The 15,747-nt window shown below is 48.3% G+C and overlaps 1 protein-coding gene across 1 annotated transcript in view; it reads left to right on the forward strand.

The window, feature by feature from the left end:
* HPSE2 (heparanase 2 (inactive)) overlaps positions 1 to 15,747 on the forward strand; it is a 105,846-nt gene that overhangs the window by 59,782 nt on the left and 30,317 nt on the right. The window contains exons 4-5 of the mRNA XM_021536427.3: positions 10,721 to 10,894; positions 11,468 to 11,639. Coding sequence (XP_021392102.1) covers positions 10,721 to 10,894; positions 11,468 to 11,639 — 346 coding nt within the window. The remainder of the gene's footprint in view (positions 1 to 10,720; positions 10,895 to 11,467; positions 11,640 to 15,747) is intronic.

The following is a 15,747-nucleotide window of genomic DNA, read 5'->3' on the forward strand; positions in this document are numbered from 1 at the left end:
ATCATGCTAACGATGCTGGTCTTTTCCAGCCATTCATCTGTGCCTTCAAAATCAGGTTCAGACTCCACCCTGTGTGCTTTGGTACAAGATTCCCCCAAAGATTAGCCGAGAGAGCTCCCGCCAAGCCGGGTCCCTCCAGCTGAGAGCCGGAGGAGCACGGAGCGCCAGGGCCAGTTCCATCAGATATTTTTCCGATTCAGGTGGGGGTCTGGGATCGGTGGGAATCAGCGGAGCTCTGACCCCGGCGGCTGCGGCGCTGCCGCGGCGCTCGCAGCCTGCCCCGGGAATTGCCGTGTGCCGCACCCGCCAGGCGCGGTCGGTCGCTGTTGTGTTCAAATGCAGCCACCCTCGGCACTGCGGACGAGCCCTCTGACATTATCCCAGTGCAGCTGGAGGCATCTATTTTGGCCTTGAAAATGCCTCTTTCTTGGCAGAGCTCTGTGTTTATTATAATGCTGTCTGTAATGTGCAAAAGTACATTTCTGTTTTAACTTCCTTCTTTATGTACTAAAGAGTGTGGTTTTAATTAAGGATTTCAGATTGAAACATTTCCGGTTTTATGTGTTGTTTTTTTGGTCGGGGTGTTTTTTTTTTTTTTTTTTTTTTTTAAGACAGTTTTCAGTTAAAATGTTTCAGAGTTTTGAAAAATACCAGATGCCCAGCTCACAAAGTGCGCGGAGAGCCGTAGTCACTCCCTCTTCCTCCAAGGAAAATCAGCTGCTGCCGAGTGGGAGCAGCCGGGGCCGGCCGATGGCGAGAATGGGGTCAGCAGGCAGAAAGGATGTGACCGTGCCTGCGGCTCCCTGCGCCACGGGAAACATCGACTCCCACCCGCAAAACACAGCACCTGGCTCCTGAGCATTCCGGGCTTGCTTCCCAACAGCCAGGGATGGTAAGAGATGGCCAGAGCCCGGCTCAGCAGCGCAGCGTTTCTGCTGCAGCGCCCGGCCCGGAGGACTTCAGGCGTGCCCCTGCCATCCCTGGCCACCCGCTGTGGTCCCGCCCATGGGAAACCAGTCAAAAAAACTGATTGTTCTGCGGCACATCAACTGCCTGAAAGGAATAATAAAAACAAGCCAGATTTTAACTCTCCTGGTAGTAGAAGAGCTCAAAAACATCTTATAAAGGCACCCCAAATTTTTGAAAACAACAGGCAATGAAAATTATGTTAAAACCAAGTTTTTGAGCCAGTTCCATGATTTTTGTGAGTTTGACTCATGATTTTTGAATGTTGGGGTTTGGCAACACTAAAGTGCTCAGTTTGAATTTGTTCCCGATGTGGTAGTTCAGCCCCCTCGCATGACTGATCAGTGTCACTCTGCTCTGGAGCAGCCAGAGATTCGGGGGTGGGAGGCGAAGGGCCTGGTACAAGGCTCTGCTCCTTCTGCGGCTCCAGGGATGCTGTGGGGTGGATCTGGCTTGCATGAGGCTCTTCTGAATCAAGCTGTGTGTCTGCCATATGACAGCAGTCTAGGCAGCAAAAAATGGAATATGGGAGCTGCTGAAGGGGATTGGTGAGCTAGATGCACAGCCTACCTGGGCTAAGCATTTTGCTGAGATTAAAGGAACATGTTAAGAGCATGCTTTGTACCTGTACATCTTTCATTCCTGTTTAGCCATGCAGCATCTTCACAAGGTGTTGCTCAGCCCGTGCTGCCCAACTTGCTTTTTGCAGGGAAGGGCTGAAAACATCTACCCTCTTGCTGCAGTGTTGGTGCTTCAGGTGCTTCTAGAAAAAGTATTTCTAAAAAAAAACCCTTCCTTGCAACTGTGGCAGATTGAAAGAGCAACACGGGTGCATTTTGTCTGAGCAGCAAGTGATGCATGGGGCTATGTGGGTTCCCATGCCATACAGCTGGCAGGAGGAGGTGAGTGTGGGGACAGGCATGGTACAGTACTTGCCTTCTCACTCTACCTTGTGTTACAACATCCAGCTGAACAGTGAGCCATGGCATTATCTTGCATGTACCTCTGTGGGTTTGGGCTGCACAGGGTTTCCCATGCCTGAGAGGTCAGACTCTGTCACAGGAGGTCCCCCTCGGTGTGGCTAAGGAGCAGCCCTGTGCAAGGACCAAGTCACCTCACCTGGCAGCACAGAAATGGCTCATGTTTGCACCTGAAGCCAGCTTTAAACTCAATAAATCACCATTCTCCCATCCGTGGGTAATGCTTTGCAGCTGCCCAGGTACCCCTGCCTCAACACTCCCCATCCCAAAGGGATTCACAGCCCTGTCCTCCCTGTGAGGTGGCCAGGGAAGGCTGTCCCTGTCCATCTCCAGCTGCCTGCCATTTGGGAGCTTGCTGAGAGCTTGAGGAGCTGACCACTTCTTACCTATTTGGGAATGCTTTTAAATTGTTCCAGAATCTGCAGTTTATTGATAAATGATGGCTATTGCAGGGAAGTGTTTTAACTAAACCGTGTAAAAGAAGGAATGAGCTGCAGCGCAGCACTGCCAGCTGTCATTGGGTTTAGAAACACACATCATAGATTTTGTTGCTTTTCAGACAGCTGCGCTTATAGCTGTTCTTATAGCCATATAAAACAGTCATTCTGTCAGCAAAGGTCTGGCAGTGGAGCTGGGTTATGTCTGCAGCTGTGTTCCTGAGCCTGGCAGGTTTGCTCCCTCCTCGTGCACAGGTAAAGCCCAGAGGGAGGCACCTCAGTGGCGATGGGGTAACCCGTCCCCAGAGTCACAGCTTTGCACGGGGCAAAGAGCAGAACACTGGGCTGTGCCCACCACCTGTGCAGGGGATGGTGCTGACAGGGCTTGTCTTCAGCACCCCTGGTCATTAGGAATGGGTAGTTCCCACACTGAGAAGGGGTTTTGGAGGGTTTTACCCCAAGTCTGCTGTTGCTGCTCATGAGTCTGGCTAACTGCAGGTCAGGTTCACAATCCAAAGCCTGTTCTGGCAGCATTCACAGAGCAGACCCTCTCTGCTGTGGTCCATCCTATTTGGACTTTGGAGCTAAAGCTGAGAGTCACAGAGACTGGAATTAGATTTTTAAAATTTCCTCAAGAGCAGAGAGATAGCTTTTCACAGGATCAATATATAGCTTTTGATAAAACCTCATCTTCTGTTCCTTTTCCTATGTGAAAGACCAGCTTTAGATGCCTGGACAAAATAATATTTGAATACTTTCTGCTCATTTTATTTGCATTCCTTTATTCAAAATAGAATGACTCAAGCAAGCTGCTGACCTGACTCACTTCTGCACGCACTGTTTCCCACCAATCCCTTGTGCAAGCAGTGTCAGTGAGATGGAATTGCCACACAGGCTGTCACTCTCTTGACAGGACAAGCTGCCTCCCACAGAGGCCCCAAAGACACCCAGAAGTACACTGCTGAGCACTGAGGCTGAGGACCTGTACCCAGGTTTTCCCTGGAGCAATTTCCATGGCTCAAATCCAGTGATCTGGAGTGGCCAAGAAGATGTGGAAGAGCAGGTGGTGCTCACAGTCTTATTTTTCCTTGCTCTGTTCTTGTGCTCTACTCAAACATGTAGCACTCTCCCTGCTCACCTCCATTTCCCTCTGAAACTTTAGAAGATGCTGGATTCATCCCAATCCAAAAGGGAAAATACCTTAAGTTATGCAGCAGGAGAAAACAGCTTTCTTAGCTGTAATATGATCCTGGTTTCTTCCCAGACACCAGACTGGAACAGAGGGTTTGGAAATTGCCCCTCTGGCCATTATCTGAGCTTTACAGCACTTGGAGATTGAACCCAGATCCCACATCTCTTCTGAAGCTCCATGTCAATTTACACTTGTTCCTAGAAACCATTACTGTCCTGTGAGCTCTTTACCATGCGAGGATTGAAAACAGAGCTATTCTGCTCATTTGAGCTTTCTTTTTTGCACGAAGGCAGAGCTCAGGGCTCATTCCTTTTTCTCACCATCTGAGGATTAAGCTCAATCCTGACTGTTATCCAACCTCGATACCATTTACACACTGAACCCAATGCCTATGGCTTTTATCTGAGCCCTTAGAGCATTTGGAATCAGGCCATGCCCCTTGTCTGGTATCAAAAGAATTATATTAATTTGGGATTCATTCCACAAAATGAGGCTGTCAGCCAGACTCCTTAGCAATTGGATATTGAACCCAGACCTCGTGGTTGTCTTCCAAGTTATATGCCAGCTGGGAACTCAGCCCACAATCCATGGCTGCTGGCCAAGCTCCTTATTGGCGAGAGATTGACACCAAGCCCCCAGACTGCTATTTCTGTGCGGTGTGTTAAGGACTAAACCTTGCTCACGTGGTCAGCATAATCACCTCTGCGCTGGCAGTGAAATGAAAAATCTAGTTAAAGACTTGAATGAATATTGAGGGTCAGTGTTCAGCTGCTTAAAGACCAGGGATGATGACAATTCCCTTGGAAAAAGGCCCCCTTGATACTCCTAAGGGAATAGCCCCAGATCCCCCATCTGTCCTCCAGCTGGATATAAAATCCAGGTTCTCATTAACACAGTGCACAGCATTTCTTTGCTGGCTGGCAGTATTAAAGTCAGTTCCTCCAACTTTCAGGTATTCTTCAGATGGGATTAAACTAGATCCCTTTTCTATAGCACCATTAGGCTCCGCCAAAGCACTTCTTGTCACTCAGAACAGACCTCCAACATTGCGCCTTGCCTTGGAGCCACAGGAGAGCCTGGCAGGTCAAGGAGAGCAAGGGCCAGTTCTGAAAACCTCAGTCCTCTTTGGAGGGTGTCAGAAGCCTGACCAGGTAGAGAGATCATTTCAGGTGAAATGTGTATCTGAGGCAAGCAAATTTTTCCCTCCAGCCAGCAATTTTGCCCAGGAATTCTTCAGCATCTTTATACAGTGTGGTGTTACTGCACGGAAAAATGCTTCAGAAAATGGAATTAAAACCAAACAGCTTCCCAGCTGGGATGGTCATCATTAGAATGCAAACTCCAGCAATTGTGTGGGCTTCTTGGTAGCCTTGAAATCTCTAAAATTCTCATTAAGCAACAACTTCAACAACTTTGAAGGAATGGCTTAGCATGCAGCTACAATAGGAAAATCTTCCCATGATCCAGGGGGATGTTACAGTGCATATGGACAGTGTGGGATGTTGCTTTGCCTCTGAACTTGCACTAATGGTGAAGGTTGATCTTTGGTGCTCTAACTGTGCAGATTGTGGATGTGAGGGTCTGGTTGCCTTGTCTGACACCCTGTTGTGACTGGGGATGCCATCCCTTGGAAGACTTCAAGCCAGTGTTGCAGACCTCTCCCATGTGTCTGGAGTTACTCTAATTGTTGTATATCTTCTGGTTCATATTTATTTGCTAAGAAAACATCGAGTCTTTGCCACACACAAGCGGTTTTATGAGGATTTTCAATACAAGATACAGAGACCATGGTGCAAATGTGTTTGTAAATAAATTTTCCATGTACCCACTTGTTTCTCTGTAAGTGGGAATATCTTTATTCTTCTGTTCATTGCTCTGACCAGCCATCTTACTCATCTCTAGTCTGAACAACCTGTACTGGCCTTTCTGCCCCCTCCCTGTAAAGTTCTCTTCAGGCTTCTCTTTGCCAGGTTTTTCCCAACGCCATCACCCTGCTGTCTCCTCTGGGGTGCTCAAGGAGCAGGGGATGCTGCTGGTTTCAGTGCTGGCACCAGGAGCTGTGTGCAGGGACACTCCATGCTTGCTCAGAATTTATGGAGAACACAGAGTTGAGCTATATGTGTGACTAGTTGAAATGGTTATTTCTAGAGCTACATTGCTTTGCTTTATCCACAGAAGGGTTCATCTGTTGTTCACTGGATTGGTCTCAGCTAACTTGTGGATTTGGGAATTGTGCTGTGTGCTGCCCAGCCCATGCTCAGCTCTTGTCTCACCCTCCCTGGTGCTTGCATACTCTGTACGTGCAAGAGGTGGATGTGGTGAATGGTGGGGATGGAGGGGGAACAGGCTCTTCTTTCCCATCCTTCTGGTTGCCTTCCCAGAGTTGCAAAAGCCCCTGGAACACCATGCCATGTTCGCCACCCCTCAGCCCACTGACTGACAGACCCCAGCTTCCATCTCAGTGTGCACATGAATTTCCACTCTTCATGCTAAACTCTGACAAAGCAAAATTCCTGAAGCAGAATAAAAAATGTAGAAGAGTTTCAAACCCAGAGATTCTTGATCTGTCCCTCTTACCAAACAGCAGTCAATACTATGCTCTTTAAAAAGTCTCTAGAATAATGTTTAATTCAGTAACTACAACTGGAAAGTCTTTCCAATTATTTTAAACTGCCAGAGATATTTTAATGTGCCTCAGATTTTGTGTTGGTATGCTACAGAGTTAAGTGCCATCCATCTTTCAGAGAACATTAAAATTTAGCCTTGTATAAAAAGAAGAATAATGGGAAAGAATCCCAAATAACATACTTGTCCCTTGAACCCCACCGTCATTTGTGGTTCCACAGACACCTTCTGCATTTTGAAATTGTTTGTCTCTCTCTGTGCAGGGTATGAGATCAATAGAAGCAGCTAAAAGCTTTAATTTCTGTGCAGAGCTTCATCTGAGGGCAGGACTGGGGACAGATCTTCACTGCTGGCCACCCAGACATGCATTGTTTGGCTGCATCCATTCCCTAGATGAGCTGAAGCCTCTGTAACCAATTATGTAAAAGTTTGAGAAATCACAAATATCTTCTGATTTAATTTTGGTGCCAGGGCTAAGTGGCCTCTGCCTCTGACTACAGGCTGCTGTTTGTCCCAAACCCACCAAGGCACCCACCCAGTGAGACCTCCCCACCAACACTGCTGCTGGGTGTGAGGGGATAGAGCTTGGGGCTGGCAGGAGCATTATAAAAGGAAGAAGCTGACTCTCAGCATCCTTGCACATTTCTTTTTCTTTTTTTTCACTATTCCTGAGCTGAAGTGGCACATGAGTGCTGAGCATGTGCATCTCTGCACTGGCAGAGGGGGGAAGGAGCAAGGAGAACATCTTATAAATCTAGTTCTGCTCTATTAAGATTCATTCTGGTACGACAATGGCTTTTTCTATTGAAGTGCTTTGTGAAAGCCTTGCCTAATGATCTGTTAGCTGGGGAAAGGTTAAATTCCTGTATGATTTTCTTTGTTTGATGAAGAAAAACAGTGCAATTATCCAGAATTCAAAGTGAGTTTTAGCCAGCTGTTAATAATACTGCAATTCCTCATGTTCTCATTACTCAAAAGTAATGTTGCCGTCCCTAGTCATGGCAGTAAAATATTTATAGCATTTTCTTATAGCCTTATTTGTACATATGGAGGACTGGGCATCACTCAAAGTCTTCTAAATAGGCTTCTTTTTGTGCTTTAGCCATCCATAGAATCATTTGGTTTGAAAAAGACCTCTAAGATCATCCAGTCCAACCATTATCCTAATAGTGCCAACTCCATCACTAAACTATGTCCCTAAGTGCCATACCTACACATTGTTTAAATATCCCCAGGGGTACTGATTCGGCCACTTCCCTGGACAGGCTGTTCCAATGCTTGAGAATACTTTCAGTGAAGAAATTTTTTCTTTTATCCAATCCAAATGTCCCCTGGCAAAACTTCAGGCTCTTTCCTCTTGTCCTATCCCTTGATGCTTGGAAGAAGAAACCAACTCCCACCTCACTACAGCCTCCTTTCATGTAGTTGGCAGAGAATGAGAAGTCTCCCCTGAGCCTCCTTTTCTCCAGGCTGGATGCCCCCAGCTCCTTCATATGCTCCTTTCAAGACTTGTGCTCCAGATCTCTCACCAGCTTTTTTGTCTCTCTCTGGACTCACTCCAGCATCTCAACACCTTTATTATGGTGAGGGGCCCAAAACTGAACACAGCACTGAAGGTAAAGCATCACCAGTGCTGAGTACAGGGGGACAATCACTGCCCTTGTCCTGCTGGAACAAGCCAGGATGCCACTGGCCTCCTTGGCCACTTAAGCACACTGCTGCCATACACTGCATGACAGTATTCTTGCCATCTAACTGCAGCTGTCTGCAATGAAGATATCCACTTTGTAAGGCAATCATCTCAGAGGTGAGAGACATGCCCTTTAACCACTAATGCTTAGCTTTGTGCAAACTGATCATCAAGACTCTGCCAGGGCCACTGGGCTGGCGCTTCCAAGCTTGCACTATCCCAAGACAGTTGCCAAGAATGAAGGAGGAAAGTGGATTCAGTACTTGCTAGTCTTGGGATAGAGTGGCCATTTTAACAATCTGGTGTGTCGCAGAGATGGGTTTATTAGTACTTTTCTGCTCTTTGTAGCTTCAGTGCAGGCTGCAGGTTCATCTGTCCTGGGAGACCACTGGGAACGTGCAGGACCAAACCCCAGACATCTGTGTGTTTCTCCTAACTCACTCCCCTGATTGCTGACGTTTCCAGCTTGGAAAGTTGTGGCAGAACATGAAGCACACGTGGCATCTCTGCGTCCAGGCACACAGAAATAAAATAAGTGTCATGGGGAAAATATAATTTCACAGTGGCAGGCCCTGTGTTGGGATAAACAGGCGTCTTGTTTCCTCTCATGGATGCATGGAAAATCAATTCCCAGTCTTCTGCAGTGGCTCCTAAACATGAACCAAATCCCCTTTTTAGTACAGTTGTTTTGTACCAATGAAAAGGTTTCATTTCTAACAGGAGAACTGCAGGTAACACAATTTTTGCTATCCTGTTTTGTCATTTGGTGTCTATCGTCTCCTCTTTATAGGAGTCCCACTTCAAGTGCAGCTTTTTGCCTGGGGGTCTGAAGTAAATCAGTAATAAGTAACTGTATCTGTCTCTAATTCACTAAATGTCCAGGAAAACAGCTAATGTGCCTGAACCACTGGGATGAATACATTAGATTAATCTAATGCAGTTACTTCTCACTCAAACAACCAGTAGCATTTTGAAAAATGTTGTGGAAGGGAATGAGAATTTCTCTTCCACATTTTTACATTCTTCTTTTTTCCTTAACTTTCCTGTGTTGCATTAAATGTTAGCTATTCAGTTAGCTTATTTCCTGGACCATTCTTAAAACTTTACTCTAAAAGGTAAGTTTATTTTTGTCAGACCTCAGACCTGGGTCTGTAGTCACTGAGATTTTTAGTGACCAAGAAAGGCAACAGAATAAACACAGACATACAGTGAGCAGCTTATCCTACCTGGAGTGAGCAGCTCCCTCTTCCACTTGCACCTCAGGTGGGCAGCATGGCTACAGGAAATCTTGGAGCATCACTGCTGGGCTTAGAGCAATTCCCTGTGTGTGTGGTGGCCTTTCCTACATCACCTTCATCCTTCATCCCCCTTGGCAAAGGTGGTGCATGCTATCACCCTGGTGCCATGGCAAGTCTGATGTATCCTCTGCTCCTTTATGCCCCACTTGTTTTGGAAATGTGCAAATAGATCCAGAGCAGGCTGCCTAGACCCTTCACTGTGACAACAAATGACTGGAAGCTGACCTGGGTGTGAGTATTTCTCACTGCAGTTCAGTCTAGATTAGGCTTACCTCCATTTCTGGGGAGAACATCGTGTGCAATCCTTTGTGTACAAAGCCTCAGAGCCCATCAAGGTGTAAGAGCTAAATGGCTGCTTTGCTGCCTGCAAGTCCTGCTCTCCTGTCAGTAGATTGCTTCAGTGTGATTTGTTCTTGGCACTCTCCTGTGGCTGTTGATCATCTCCTTATATTTTGTAAGTGCTGACAAGCAACTTGGTTACTTGTCCAAGTGTTTTTCTGGGACCTGAAGCCAGTCTGCCTACTCTGTAATTTCCAAGCACCTCCTTCTCCTCTTCTGAAAGTGAAGCCTGCAGTCTGCCCTCCCTGGCCCCCTGGAACCTCCCTATCCCTGGTGGCTCTTCACAGTTAAGTGGTTGCATCTCCAAGGCTGCTTCAGGAAGCTTGCTGAGTGTCCTGGGATGCAGTTCAACAGGCAGGGATGATTGAAAACACCACAGTTATCTAATTGCTCTCTAACCAAATCTCCTCTTGCTGTCACATGAGTTTGTGTTGCTAACACTGGCATTAATTTCATCAGCAATGTGATTGCTGTTGAGTTTTTAGGGAAATTTTCATTTAAAAATGGCATTAAGTGTTTTGTCTCTCTGCCCTGTGCTAATGTTGCACCTCCCTAAATAGTGGATCAGCTCTGTTTTTGGTCTCTTCTGTTGCTGCTGGCTGGTGCTGCCACTGGTCATCGAGGCCACAGTACAGGGAGATGCCATCCAGGCAGTTTTGGGGCCAGCAGATAGGACACAGATCCCACAAAGCCCCAGACCCTGGGCAGGCCTGTGGCAACAGGCTTTGGCCAGGTCATAGGCAGGGAGCCTAGGGAGCAAAGACCAGGCTCCTCTGGGGTGCAGGAGAGGTGGCAGCTTTAGGGTGGTGACTTCCTTGTCCTCTCCCCAGACACTGCAGGGATCTGCTCTGAGAGAGATGCAGAATAAGCACAGGAAAGGACAAAGTTTCCCTGCCAAGATCAGATGAAAAGCGATGTTATAAAGTCACTTGTCTCTGGTAACAGGGCCCCATCTCTGACACAGAGGTGGAGGGCATCCAAGTTTCATGCTGGAAGGAGATGAACCCACACCTGGAATCCTATCTGGGTTTCAAAGGTCAGGTGCCTTTCTGTGGTTACAGATGTCGTGGGGATGGCATTTGACCCTGGCTCATCCTACACAGAAGGCAAGGTATGATGGACAGCAGGATCATTTGAACCCCTCTGGAACTAGCTTTCCTTTGAATTACAAACTGTTTTTTGTTTCTTCCCAGCCAGGTCTCTAGACAAACTCTATAACTTTGCTGACTGCTCTGGCCTTCACCTGATCTTTGCACTGAATGCTTTGCGCCGAAATCCCAACAACTCCTGGAACAGCTCCAATGCCCTCAGCCTGCTGAAGTACAGTGCCAGCAAGAAGTACAACATCTCCTGGGAGCTGGGCAATGGTGAGTGTGGGAACACCAGAGCCATGGGAATGGAGCTTGCTGTAGCAGAAAGCTACTCAGTTTGCTGTAGCAGAAAGATTCCTCAGGAAGAGGATACTCGTAGCTCCCAGGGTGCTTTACCAGTGTGTTTTCAGAGGGATTTAAAGGTCCCTGCTGTAAGGCAGTGCCACCTCTAAGACTTGGTGCGAGTGAGTCTCTTAGCTGGATATTTCTCTCAGTTGGTATTAAGTACATGAAATGTTTCTGCCCTGTCTGCTGGGCCCAGCTGGTCCTGGGGGACCAGGCCATCTGCTGTAAGGACTTGTATGGTGGCTACAGTGCCAGGGGAAGTGCCCAACCCTATGGGGACAGGAGCATGGCACCAGCTCCTTCACCCAGCACACAGCAAAAGGGGCACAGGAGAGCAGGCAGTGGCTGTCGTCCACTCTTCAAGGCTCCTTCTGTTGCTCTGCAGAGCTGCCTGCATCCTCTGCAGAGCTCAAGCTGTGTGACAGGGTGAGCTGTGTCTCTCTGGAAGCACAGAGGAGGAAGCAGAGCTGACAAAGTTTTGCTTGTCAATTTTTATATTCTCAGAGCCCAATAACTATCGGACACTGATCGGCCGCTCAGTGAATGGCAGCCAGCTGGGAAAGGACTACACTCAGCTGAGAAGCCTGCTACAGCTTATCCGCACTTATTCCAGAGCACACCTCTATGGGCCAAACATTGGAAGGCCCAGAAAGAATGTCGTTGCTTTCCTGGAAGGGTAAGTGGTGTTGGGTTGATCAAAAAGCTCAGAAAGCCCTCCTGAGACCAATGTCCTTGGCTGCAGGAAGCTTGCTCCTTGGCTTCCCAATGTCCAACAGCTTCCAGGATAGTGAGGCTCTATGTGGCTGAGCCACCACAGTACCAGAGGCTTTGGAACATGCTTATGTGTACAGCTAAAGTTCTGCAGAAGTCCCTGGTGGGATTTTGGGATGGACTGATTCCCACTCTCCCAAGCATTTCCAGTGTTTCCCAGTTATAGGCAGACTGAGGTGTCCACCTTGTTAGGATGTTAAGACAATGAAGTGGTGTGGATGCAGGCTGCTGCAAGTCCAAGAGCTGCAGGGTGAGGATGTGGGTCCTGGCACCACTTACCAATGTTCACATTATTATCCCCGAGTCCTCCTGGACAAATTGCTTTGCTCTTCCCATTTGGTGATTTCTTCTCCCTGTGCTTTCTCCATCTGTGCAGAGGAAGAACCTGTAGCAACTTTCTTCACTGGCCAAGCTCTCTTCTCCCTCCTAGGGGGATTAGCATGTCTCTAGTTTGGGAAGGCCAGAGGTGGAAAGGGAATGGTGACAGAGAGGGACACAGACACCTGGAGGTGACATTGGACAGCTACAGGAATCTGGGAGGTGTGGGAGCCTGCTGGCAGCAGGAGTTGGGTCTGTGTGGCTCGAAGACCATGCAGCAGAAGGGAAATTCCCTGCAGGACTGTAAACAGAAACTCCAGTGCAGAAGGCTGGGCAGGGGGAGGTGTGGAAGGGACTCTGCTGGGAGCAAAGCTGGGTCTAGCATTCATTAACATCTGCAGGAATGATCTGGCAGAAACAATAAACAGCACACTGATGCAGTCCCCAGCGAGGCGGGGAGGGAGCCAGGGCCAGATTCTCAGCTCTGCTGCAGCAGCACAAAGAGACCATAAAGCTGGTTGGACCAGCTGCGACGCCAGCGTCCCTCCCACTGACGAAAGTGGGGGCACAGCCCCTGTGCCACACCACGGCTGCCAACGAGGCCACGTGTGCCCATCGCCCGGCGGAGCCCGCGCGTGGTGCCGCGCGTGGGAGCGGCGCAGGGGGAGTCACAGAATGCCGGAGTAGCCTTGATCAGCAGGAAATCTATTAGCGCCGGGAGGAGCAGGCTGAGTAAGGAAAACAGTGGGGATGAGAGCCAAGAAGCTATTAGAGAAAGGGAAGTCCTACTGCTGTGTTTGCCCTTCGTGCGCCGCAGCCGGGTCCCAGGGAAAAGGGGTCGGAAGAGCCAAGTCGCACGGCCAGGGTGGTCCAGCAGCTCAGTGTTGCTGGGCTGTATTTTGACTGACAGCAACCCTGGGAGCAAGGCTGGAGTGTGCAGTCTGGTGGAGATAGTGGCAGACACCCCATCTCAAATGAAAGGGAAGGTATGTAAGAGCTGCAGCCCTGGTAACGGGATAGTGGGGCTCTTCATAAACCCCTCAGCTGGTGTGGAAGAGCTCTGATGAGCATGCCTGCTCTCCAAGCTATGTGTTCTTTTCTCTGCTGCCATTCCTGCCTTCCAGGATAATTCTGTTCCATGGGTGCTCAAACAGTTTTGTCTCTCCCATGGAAAAACCTTGTGTCCTGCACTCCAGATCTGGGTGTCTGCAGCTCACAGCAAGCAGCACACGCCTGCATGGTGTTATAGCCTCTGGGGCCCTGTAGAAAAAGAGCTGCTGGTCTTTCCACATAAAGACCCCATTATTACCAGGCAGGGCGTAAAGAGGAGGGACATGTCTGATTACACAAAGGGCTAAAGGCTCATTTGCAGTATTTGGACATGGAGTTGCAAAAGGTTAAACATATAAACCCTGGTGCCTAAGCTCATTGACAGCGTGAGCTTTATTCCCAGTGGCTCCCCGAGGTCTCTTCAATATGCGGGTTGGTGCTACCGAGAGCTCTGTCTTCTGCAGCAGCATCCAGAGCTGGTCCACTGGATGTGGCTCAGCATGTGCCTGGTGCTGTCACAGCCAGGGCAGGCCTCTCAGGGTCCTGAACAAGCCAAACACAGTCAGCAAGCAAGAGCGAGGAGAGGGAATTTAGGAAGGTTCTCTCAAAGCCAAATCTTCCACCTGCCTTGCTAGACCACCATGAGTGATCTGTGTGGTGCTCACAGTAGGTTGAAGGCTCCTGACTGAAGTGTGTGCAGCTCATACTCCTGATGATGTGAAATTTGTAGTTTTTCTCTTCTTTTAAAAAACTTGTGATGAACAGCAGAAGTCAGCCATGTAGGAGATGATATGTCAGGTGGAAGATTATGCATCAAGAGTTAACCAAGGCTGGGGGGTTGAGATGACACCCGCAATGTGAAGATGGGATGGCTGGATTAGTCTGCCAGGCAAGCATTGTTGTGTTACATAAAGTGAGGAGGTGAATTTTGGTAGGAGAAATAATGGAAATTAGCTGAAATGGAACAGGAGACCGCAGACAAGCCCAGGGAATGTTCTCCAGCATTGGAAGCTGGCATTAGATGTTCTCCAGGGAAAGCCTCTGGAGATACCTGAGGTCCTGAAACACTCAGAAAAAAGTGTCACTGTGACGTATTAACTAGAATAACATTTTCCTGTTCCATGCTCTGTGTTCCAAAGGTTTTAGTCTATTTTTAGCTGTTATCTCAAGCAACCAAACTAAACTTATTTTTGTGCTTAAATTTTGTCTGGAAATAATGGCAGTGTCAACATGACGTGGGCATTTGCATCTGCTGAACACCTCCAGGGCTCTTCTGACTAAATCCTTATGCCTGTCCTCCAGAACAGGGTGGGACTGAACCCCTCCTGAGGTGCCACCTTTCTCTGGGGTCTGCTACAGTAATGGACAGTTCAGGCACCCAAAAGTTTGCAGCATACAGGAGGATGTGCATGCTGTCCACTGCAGAGGCTGTCCTTAGGCAGGTGACACTGAGCTGTGCTGGGTGGCAGCTATGCACTCCCCAGTGGTGTAAGGACAGGCTCTGCCGTGGGGAGCTGCTCCTACTATGCAGGAGGCTAGAAATGGTGTCTTGTGGATGCACAGGTGCAAGAGGGAATTTCTCCAGACACAACCAACAGTTGAGTTTGATGAGGTGTTAATTAGACCATTCATGCAGCCTGAGCTGTTGCAGAGCAGACCATGTTAGCTACCTACTGTGTCTGCGGGTACAGGAATCCCAGAACTGCTCAGAATTTGCTTGGGGAAAAAATTATGGGATTCTAAGGAATTAACATAGATTTTAACAGCAGATCAGGAATCAGACACAAAGGTTAATGCATGGCTGGATAGCCCATTTGGTGCTGGAAAAGAAGAAACATGAGGAAAAGCTATAAGGAAGGAGAGCTGCTAAAGGAGAGTTGTTAAAGCGTGGAACATGTGGTACAAAACTTAGGCTGGCATGTCTGGGTGGATTTGATTCTGGGGTCTCATGACCCAGTGCTTCTCAGCTGGTGTAGCCCAGTTTTTGCCACTGGTAACTCACAAGTTTCAATGTGTAACTCCACCATGGCAGGAGCTGCAGGAATGCCAGCAGGGTAAGGTCTGGCAGGCACTTTTTCCCATGCTAGACTGGCTGTTGATGCTCTGTGGCCAGTTTAGGTCCTGAAACTGCTGAGTCACCAGAGAAGTCAAAATCCTTCTTGTCTGGAGCTGTACTCTTTCCCTATTCCTCATCTCACAGATCTCACAGTCGCCAGATCTTGTGGCTTCTTGGCTTTTCTCTGCCCTCTTTCCAGCCTCCTTGGCCCCTTTTTGCTACTGCAGTCACCACTGTGCATTTACCCTCTGGTCACAGGGACACAGCACCTCCAGCCCGGTGGCAGAAGTAGGTGACAAGGCTCTCAATTGTCAGTCTTCCCCTTGCAAGGCACAAAAATATCTCATCTTTTGTGATTTTACTGCCTCCTAGCCCTGGTTTATATTGCCTGTGAAGACTTAACCACCCATCTGGTTCCTTGTGTCTCCTGGTGATTTCCTTCTGAAAGGAGCCCATAAAGCTGAAGCAGCACTTTTGTCACTGGTGGTTAAGAAGAAGCCCTTCCTCCTTGCCATCTGTGGATATGCCAGGACTGGGAGAGGGCAAGTCTTAGTTATTTGTGGGCAGCCAAGCAGGGATCAAGTTAATA

The sequence above is a fragment of the Lonchura striata genome, chromosome 7 (assembly GCF_046129695.1).
Source record: "Lonchura striata isolate bLonStr1 chromosome 7, bLonStr1.mat, whole genome shotgun sequence".
NCBI lineage: Eukaryota > Metazoa > Chordata > Aves > Passeriformes > Estrildidae > Lonchura > Lonchura striata.